Source organism: Rosa chinensis, chromosome 2 (genome assembly GCF_002994745.2).
Source record: "Rosa chinensis cultivar Old Blush chromosome 2, RchiOBHm-V2, whole genome shotgun sequence".
Taxonomy (NCBI): Eukaryota; Viridiplantae; Streptophyta; class Magnoliopsida; order Rosales; family Rosaceae; genus Rosa; species Rosa chinensis.
Window position 1 is genome coordinate 72,609,750 of NC_037089.1, and position 8,177 is coordinate 72,617,926.

Consider the following 8,177-nt stretch of genomic DNA (forward strand, 5'->3'; position numbering starts at 1 on the left):
AAGAGTAAGCATAATGACATTCATTATCAAAAACAAATAAGCATAGATGTTCACATGTGTAACCATTGCTGTTTAACAGTAAGTTACAACATGCAGCTTGTGTTGAAATCCTAATTTTTGGTCTTCTTGGCTACATCAAGCTTTCAAAGGGTTTGAGTTGTATAAGAAGGTAATGACAGTGTGTATTTTGTCATTTAAGCACACCCACAAGGATGCTAGCTGGGATAAGAAATCTCAAGCATCTTTCAATGACTGGGATCGCCACATCTCCATGATGATTTACATTCTATTCCACCCTATCTGTAATGTAATCTCTATGCAGATGATACTGACACAAAGATCTTAATTACTATTCTGGCTCAGCAGGGCTCAGTGAACTAGGTTCAGTAGACAGTGATGGTCGTAAGACGAGGTACAAAGCAGGGCCTAGAAGCGGCACCAGTGACAAAAGCAGAAGCCAAGAGCCTTTGGCAAACCTGCCAAAATATAAGTGTGTGAGTATTTAAGGATTTAGACCTTGATTTCAACACACACACACACATATATATAACAACACCCGGATTACCATTTTCGTGAAGTCATATCGTTGTAAACCCAAAATGGAGCAAATGCAGATAGTAGAGTGAAATCAAGGCTCATGACATGGATCTGCATCATTAAGGTTCCAAATGTGTTATGTTTAGTGAAATTCCTCAATTATATCTATCAACAATAGCCATACTCCTAAAAAATGTAGGAAACTACGACAATATCTAAGAAATATTTGTTAATGGTTGAGTGACTTACAAATTTACTTTCATTGAAGTACTGGTAATATTCCTTCCAGTCAGCACCACTCGCTAGACCTGCATAAATGACTATGCCCAGCCCTGCAGCAAGTGTAATCTGATGTGTAATGGAGTTACTTGCATTTTCAAAAATAAATAAAAAGATGCTATGCTATTTTAACTATCACTGATACAGATGTTAATCAAGTCAATTATGCTTATGAATTTCAGTTTCATGAAGATTTTATTACAGATCAGATGTAAGACTGGCTGAAGAGAGTATATAAGAGCTATGGTTTGCCTCGTTAGGTAGTTCACAGTTTCTGGTTAGCTATGGAGTAACACTACAGTTTTCCATGTTTTAACCAACACATTGTTTAACTTAAAAGCTGCATCATTTCTTACCCCAGCAGTTAATTTAGATTCTAGAAAGTTGAGAGGCCATCTTCTGAGCTCACTTTCATCAACAGTAGGTGGTGGTGGTTTCCAAAGTACAAAGTATGGAAGAAGGGCATATGCTCCACCGAAGAATGAAAGTATTAAGAAAGGCCAGACAGGAATGCTGCTTTTTGAGCTGCACATAAAAGAATGGATACTCAGATCTAACTGCGAAACATTGATGATCAAGTCCAGTTCCCAGAGATTTTGTAGTCTATTAAGGGTGAGAAAAACCACGACTCATCTAAGATACACTACATAATCCTAATCACGAAAGAAAAAGAAGGGGAGAGAAGAGGTGCATAAGATTATCAAAAATTGTTATATAAAATTCAAACAAAATAACAATACCTTCTCCCTGTTGGAAGCTGCAGCATACTATACACCAAAGGCCACAAACCCATTATGTACCAGACAGACACAAGCACTTCATTCATTCTAAAACCATCATCTCCCTTCAAATTCAAGAGTTTCTTTAAGAAATACATGTCCCTTGACTGAAAAAATGAAAAGCCCATATGTTAAATATTTGAAATGTGGGATGATCGAAAAGCATATTTAACTGCCAATGCAAAGATTAATTGAACAACAGGGAATTCACATGCCATTAGACTTGCTCTCATTGTCACTTGTTTAACAAATAGTTCAATAAAATGGTTTATCTATGTTCATGATGCACAATGAGGCATCACTATGATTCAGTTTACGTATGCAACTCAACCAAGAAATCCTCAAAAAAATTTCAGACAAGAATTATTCCTCCAATCCCAAAGAAGCAACCTTTAAATATTTTCACTTGTTTCTTTTAATAGCGCCTTTGAGTCTTTGACATAAGTAAGTAAGTAACAATTTCAGCTTGAAACATTATTTTAAACCTCCCACAACGAAAGTAATCTAAACCTTCCAAAGGCATATTAGTCAACAAAATAAGAGTAAAAGATTAACAATAGCATACATTCATGTCTTTACTCCTACTCTTAGTAAGCAATACAACTAGTTCAACAAAAACATACCAGATTCTGCCTGATCATATCAAACATTATTACATTAACACCTAAACCACTAAATTTAAAAAATCTTGGTTCTACATTACCGGGGTCTGATTTGGAGAAAGATTGAACACATAGTACATGAGTGCCCCCCACAACAGAAATAGCAAAATTGAGGTTGTCCAGTTCCTTTCATCACCACCATTTTCACTGTTCAAGGATTCACCTTCATTCAGAACTGGGTCTTCTGGTTTCTGGCTATTCAAGGTACTGTGACAAATTTGAAGCTGGCCCTTGTGGAATGTAAAGATTGAAGCTTTACCATTGTGGGGTCCAAAAAAGGTTGAAACTTTTGAGGCCGTTTTGGAGTGTGAAATTCTGGGCTTGAGGATTTGGGTTTGGAGTGAAGTTTTGGAGTTTTGGGTTTTGGGTGGAAGGGATGACGGGAAGGTTGAGAAGTTGCAGGAGATGAGGTTGGCATTAGCCAACAACATGTTGGAGGAGTTTGGGATTTTGGATATTCCTATTTCAGCTCTGTTTTTAACGGTAAGCTACTAAAGTACTAAGCTTAGCTTATAGTCCATACGCTGCCGTTTTGGAGCAAACTCATTTTTCGAAAAAAACCAGGGTCCAAACTTTAATTTGCATATATTTAGCGGTGTAAACCCTTGATCTAGCTGTATAAAAGAGTAAAAGTAAAATTCATTTTCAAAATTTTTATTTAATCAATATAAATAAAAATCGTTTATTGATGTAATTACATCAAACAAACGTAGCGTTGATCATGAAAATGTTGACTCTCATTAGAACTATTCATTCATTTGATACAATTTGGCAATTGAACCAAGTTTAGTTTGCATTGATTTTTCATAAAAATAATAGTTAAAAGTTGTTTAACTCTGTTTAGAATATGTGCTGAGTGGTGTACTCTATGTAACGAACTCTTCTTGACAATTTTTGGTTATGGACAGTTGAACAGTAGCAAGTAAAGGGTGTTAAAACCGAGTGCCCAAACTAATTATTTCACACCAGACGACAAAAGAAGTTTACAACCGCGCGTTTCATAACTGCAAAAATGACCACATCCCAAACCATATAAACATCTCAGATAAGGTTCCTTCTTTACTTGGTGTCATTGGATAGCCATGGCTGAAGTTTCAAGAATCTTGCAAAGCAGCTTGATCCCCAGTTTCCATTCACACCCCAAAAGCCATACATTTCAGTCACACCCACCAAGTTTCCGAAGACACCCAATTCAGTGCTCAATCTCCACAACTGAAAGCACCAAAGCCAGAGTGGCCCAGAAGATCCCTTGGGGCTGTGACATTGATTCCTTGGAAAACGCTTCAGCTCTGCAGAAATGGCTGACTGATTCAGGCCTCCCACCTCAGAAAATGGGCATTCAAAGAGTTGAGGTGGGGGAGAGAGGCCTTGTTGCTTTGAAGAATATAAGAAAGGGAGAGAAGCTGCTGTTTGTGCCTCCCTCTTTGTTCATCACTGCAGACTCGGTAAGATTTTCGCAAACAAAACTACGCGAAAGTTAATATCTTTAGTGTCATTTTGACTGCAAAGTAATCTTGGATGATGTTTGTGCTTGTGGATTATTAAATGCTAGGAATGGACAAATAGGGAGGCTGGTAAGGTGTTGAAGCAAAATTCTGTACCAGACTGGCCATTACTAGCAACCTATCTGATTAGTGAAGCGAGTTACTTGAAATCTTCGAGATGGAACAACTATATATCTGCCTTACCAAGGCAGCCTTATTCACTTCTGTATTGGTAAGTTGACGTTTTCTAGTGATTGTTCCACTGGTGGAGCTTTAGTGATCGAGTCTACTCTCAGATTTTGCTTTCTACAGCCTCTATATATCATTTCAGGACTCGCGAAGAGCTTGATCGATACTTGGAGGCATCACAGATTAGGCAGAGGGCAATTGAAAGAGTTACTAATGTTGTTGGAACGTAAGGCGTTGCATTTGCTATTAAATCTTTGTTCTGAACTAATTTGTTCATTTGCTCTCAACTTGATGAGTGGTTATATATTTGTAATTACTGCATTGACTGCTATCTCTTGTGCAGATACAATGACCTAAGGCTTAGGATATTCTCAAAGCACCCTGATTTATTTCCGGAAGAGGTATTAAACTTATGTCACAATTGAGGCCTGTTTTGTATGTATGCTAGTCGTGTCTGCTTGTAAGTTCCCACTCTTCCTTGATGCTGTCGAAAAGCTTTTAACGCTATTTTCAGAGAGCCAGGTCAATTGTCAATCAACAATTTGCATACCCGTTTTACAATCTTAAGTATACTCATCCTTTTATATCTCCAAGACTCAAATAACATGAATCTCAAAACTATCCTTATCTCCGATCCATGTGTTTTCACTGTCAAAATACAATCACAACTTGTTTGATTTTGATCTGTGTATTATTGTCCATCCTCGTTGTATTTTACAGGTATTCAACATAGAAACCTTCAAATGGTCATTTGGAATTCTTTTCTCACGCTTGGTAAGTAACTACTTGGATGATAATTCCATAGTAAAATTTGCTTCTGCTTATGCTTCTACATAATTGGTGTCAAATTGTTCTAGGAGTCTGTGTTTGACATCCATGTGCGAATTAATATTTTGTTAATAGCAACAGAAAACACAATTTTATAATTTATTAAGATGTTATCATCAATATCAGGTCCAGAAAGGAAGAAATGACCTGAAAAACCTCTGTTCATTGTTTCTCTATCTCATCTATCTCTGCTCATGCATGTACTCTGGCCCTTGAAAATTACTTGAGCACTTTAACATGTTTAAAATGTTGAAGGATCTACATTCTTTCTATGTTTGACTTCCTGTGTTGTCTAAGCACCAAAGGTCAGAAAATATGACATCCTTCAACTGGATGACGTTATATGCATCTGTATCCTTCAACTCATAAGAAAAACAGACACATTTTTACCATACAACTGGATCTGTATCTCTGGTAATTAAATAATATGTTGTTTGGATTCTTATTGGATATTTCCTACATGATGTTGAAAATAATCCATATTAATGTTGAAAGACATTATTCATTGCAGCAACTTATGACATAAAAGTCCTTGTTTCTCCTAATCACAGGTTCGATTACCCTCAATGGATGGGAAGGTTGCCTTGGTTCCTTGGGCAGATATGCTGAATCATAGTTGTGAGGTTTGTGGATGAGACTTTTTTTTTATACAAATGATCAAAAGTATTATCTGTTTATCTTCATGAACTTACCCACTATGTGCATCTTAATTTGACTGGTGTAGGTGGATACGTTTTTGGATTATGATAAATCATCCCAGGGAGTTGTTTTTACAACAGATAGGCCATATCAGCCAGGTGAGCAGGTAACTATTGAATCTTGTTCTCAACTGTAAATGTAAATCAAGTAGAGGTTCATAGACAATACTGTAAAAAAGATAATTGATAGCATGAATTTAAGGTTTCGTTCAAATGCATATATGGGCTAACTGTGTTCATTGCTTCTTATGACCTTCAGGTCTTTATTTCCTATGGGAAGAAGTCCAATGGAGAGCTGTTGCTATCATATGGGTTTGTCCCAAGCAAGGGCACCAACCCTAGTGATTCCGTTGAGTTGTCAGTTTCACTTCCAAAATCTGACAAATGTTATAAGGAGAAGTTGGAAGCTCTGAGAAAGTATGGACTATCAGCGTGAGTATCTAAAATCTCGGTCTTTTGCACCTCAGAACGCCAAAAGCAATAGCCAAGTTTTGGGTGACTAGTGTGAAGCATACTTATTAGTCATTTTCGATCTCCTATTAACTCAGAAGAAGACGTCAACAGATTATCTTCACTTCATTTTTTTATTCCATCATTCAATTGACTCCTTGCAGATGATTTCAAAATTTACTCTTTCCTCCGTTATGGAGTACTTTTAGTTCTAACACCAAATTGTGTGTTTCTTTTAAGCAGTACAGAGTGTTTTCCTGTACGAATCACTGGCTGGCCATCGGAGCTAATGGCATTTGCTTATTTAGCTGTCAGCCCTCCCAGTCTGAACAAACAATTTGAAGAGGTGAAATAGTTTTAGCATCTTTGTTGATCAATGTATATTGTAGTACGTATCTGAAATATCTTTGTTTGTAGATGGCTGCCGCAGCATCGAACAAATCTACCACCAGGAAGGATTTAAAATATCCTGAAATAGAAGAAGAAGTACTACAGTTCATATTGGATAGTTGTGAAGTTAGCATATCAAAGTATAACAAATTCTTACAGGTGAGGGCATAATTTGTATGAAAACTTATACTTCTGTTGATAAGAACACAATGGTATCACCTGTGGGTAGGATGGAGGTAAGAGTTTCAAGCAGTTAAATTCACAGTTGATATGTGCTCACAGGCAAGTGGTTCAATGGATTTGGACGTGACATCTCCAAAGCAGCTAAACCGAAGGTTGTTTCTGAAACAGCTAGCGGTGGACTTGTCTACTAGTGAGCAGAGAATCCTATTCCGTGCTCAATATGTAAGAACAATACGTCTTTTGCATCTACAAGATTGATCATTCTAACTAGTTTGTGATCAGAAAATTGTGGAGGACTTGATTTCATGAAACTGTGAAATTAAGAATAAATTCTCCAAAGTTTATTACATGTATTCGGTTTGCGTTATGCATTGCTATCATGTTTCGGATTATATCTGTCTTATTTATTTTGCTGATGCTGCATGGTTTCAGATACTGAGAAGGCAACTGAGGGATATACGAAAGGGTGAACTGAGAGCTCTGACGATCTTCAATGGGTTCAGGAAGTTTTTTAAGTGAGAAAAGTCTCAACTGTGATTGCTCCTGGGTCTGCAGCTGTAAGCCATTTTCTGATGAACTCTAGCTCAGTTTACATCCAGTGAAATTTAATTATGAGTTTATCAGAACAGCCACCATCATCTGGAAGAAATACATGGTCAAAAGGATGCAATGCTACTTCACATGCAAATACCAAATTGGAAAACAAAGCTATACTATAACATCGTATTTTGTAGTTGATTGTACTTATTATAGAACTACCGTGGACTCTTTTATTCTGTTCCAAGTTCCAACATTCACATTCTTGTGCTGTTCAATGAGTTCTGGGTAATAGATTGACTAGAGTCCATCCAAGATAGTACATTAATATAATTCAGGGTTAATTTTATTTTACAAGATATTCTTTATCAAATCAATGAAGTAAACTTAGAAAAGTTGAAGGTACAATTTATGATTAAGGGGTATTTCACAAACATGAAAAAATTTAAGGGGCAATTAGGCTATTTTTCCCTTAAAAATGGGGGAGTGAAATTTATACTATTTTATTTTACACAATCGACACTCTCTGGTTTTATTTTTAGAATCATAAGTTTTGTGTTTTGTAGTGTGAATCGTAAAACATGTATGTTAAGATACTAAAAAAAAATATTAAAAAATGAAACATGGAGTGTGAATTTCACTTTAGTAAAATATGCTGGAACACAAACAAAGTCTAAAAGAAGAGGAAGTCTTGATTCAGGTGATCTGACTATTGGATTGGTCCCGTCGTCCAATTAAAATTGATATTATATATAAGAAAAAAATTCCATAGTCAAATATTCTCGTTTTGCCTTCCAAACATACTTACACTCACTAGCATTACATAGAAATAAATCACAATGAACAAGTATTTTCAACATGTAATTAGATTTCCTTCTGTTTGTAATTGTATCATGGTAAATTGAGGAAGATGATACAAATTTCTTTTTCTCTTCAACAAATCCAATAAGCTAAAATAATAACGAATGGCTAGTGCGGGACTGCGGGTGCTCTCAAGTTACCGTCAACTATTCACGCTTGGATTCCCACCTACTTATCCTCGTGAATGTTAATTTTTTTGATCATATCGTGAATGTTAATTCCAATTCAAGAAAAAAAGGCCAAAAGCGATCAAGTACAAAGTATAACGCATCTCTATCCCAAAATGAAAAAAAAGTACAA

The 8,177-nt window shown here is 36.3% G+C and overlaps 2 protein-coding genes across 2 annotated transcripts; one reads left to right on the forward strand and one right to left on the reverse strand.

Annotated features, from left to right (window-relative positions):
• Positions 1-4: 4 nt before the first annotated feature.
• On the reverse strand, positions 5-2,727 carry LOC112186071. Its single transcript, XM_024324429.2, has 6 exons — positions 2,299-2,727; positions 1,557-1,702; positions 1,173-1,341; positions 787-885; positions 566-648; positions 5-476 (listed from the first exon to the last, which is right to left on the reverse strand). Exons 1-6 carry the CDS (start codon positions 2,686-2,688, stop codon positions 350-352), a joined length of 1,014 nt encoding a protein of 337 aa, XP_024180197.1. The 5' UTR covers positions 2,689-2,727; the 3' UTR covers positions 5-349.
• Positions 2,728-3,296: 569 nt separating this feature from the next.
• LOC112186069 (ribulose-1,5 bisphosphate carboxylase/oxygenase large subunit N-methyltransferase, chloroplastic) lies at positions 3,297-7,370 on the forward strand. The gene is made up of 12 exons (XM_024324427.2): positions 3,297-3,702; positions 3,810-3,973; positions 4,073-4,156; positions 4,274-4,331; positions 4,651-4,704; positions 5,310-5,381; positions 5,483-5,563; positions 5,716-5,888; positions 6,150-6,252; positions 6,324-6,455; positions 6,579-6,701; positions 6,912-7,370. Exons 1-12 carry the CDS (start codon positions 3,340-3,342, stop codon positions 6,996-6,998), a joined length of 1,494 nt encoding a protein of 497 aa, XP_024180195.1. The 5' UTR covers positions 3,297-3,339; the 3' UTR covers positions 6,999-7,370.
• The last annotated feature ends 807 nt before the right edge of the window (positions 7,371-8,177 follow it).

Excerpts from the sequence above, each read along its gene's own strand:
- LOC112186069 (XM_024324427.2), top strand. The coding sequence starts at position 3,340 with ATGGCTGAAGTTTCAAGAATCTTGCAAAGCAGCTTGATCCCCAGTTTC. Across the intron at positions 4,332-4,650 it reads CTGATTTATTTCCGGAAGAG|GTATTCAACATAGAAACCTT; the intron begins GTATTAAACTTA and ends TGTATTTTACAG. Across the intron at positions 5,889-6,149 it reads AGAAAGTATGGACTATCAGC|TACAGAGTGTTTTCCTGTAC; the intron begins GTGAGTATCTAA and ends TCTTTTAAGCAG.
- LOC112186071 (XM_024324429.2), bottom strand. The coding sequence starts at position 2,688 with ATGTTGTTGGCTAATGCCAACCTCATCTCCTGCAACTTCTCAACCTTC. Across the intron at positions 1,703-2,298 it reads TTTCTCCAAATCAGACCCCG|TCAAGGGACATGTATTTCTT; the intron begins GTAATGTAGAAC and ends TCATTTTTTCAG. Across the intron at positions 477-565 it reads GATATGACTTCACGAAAATG|GTTTGCCAAAGGCTCTTGGC; the intron begins GTAATCCGGGTG and ends ATATTTTGGCAG.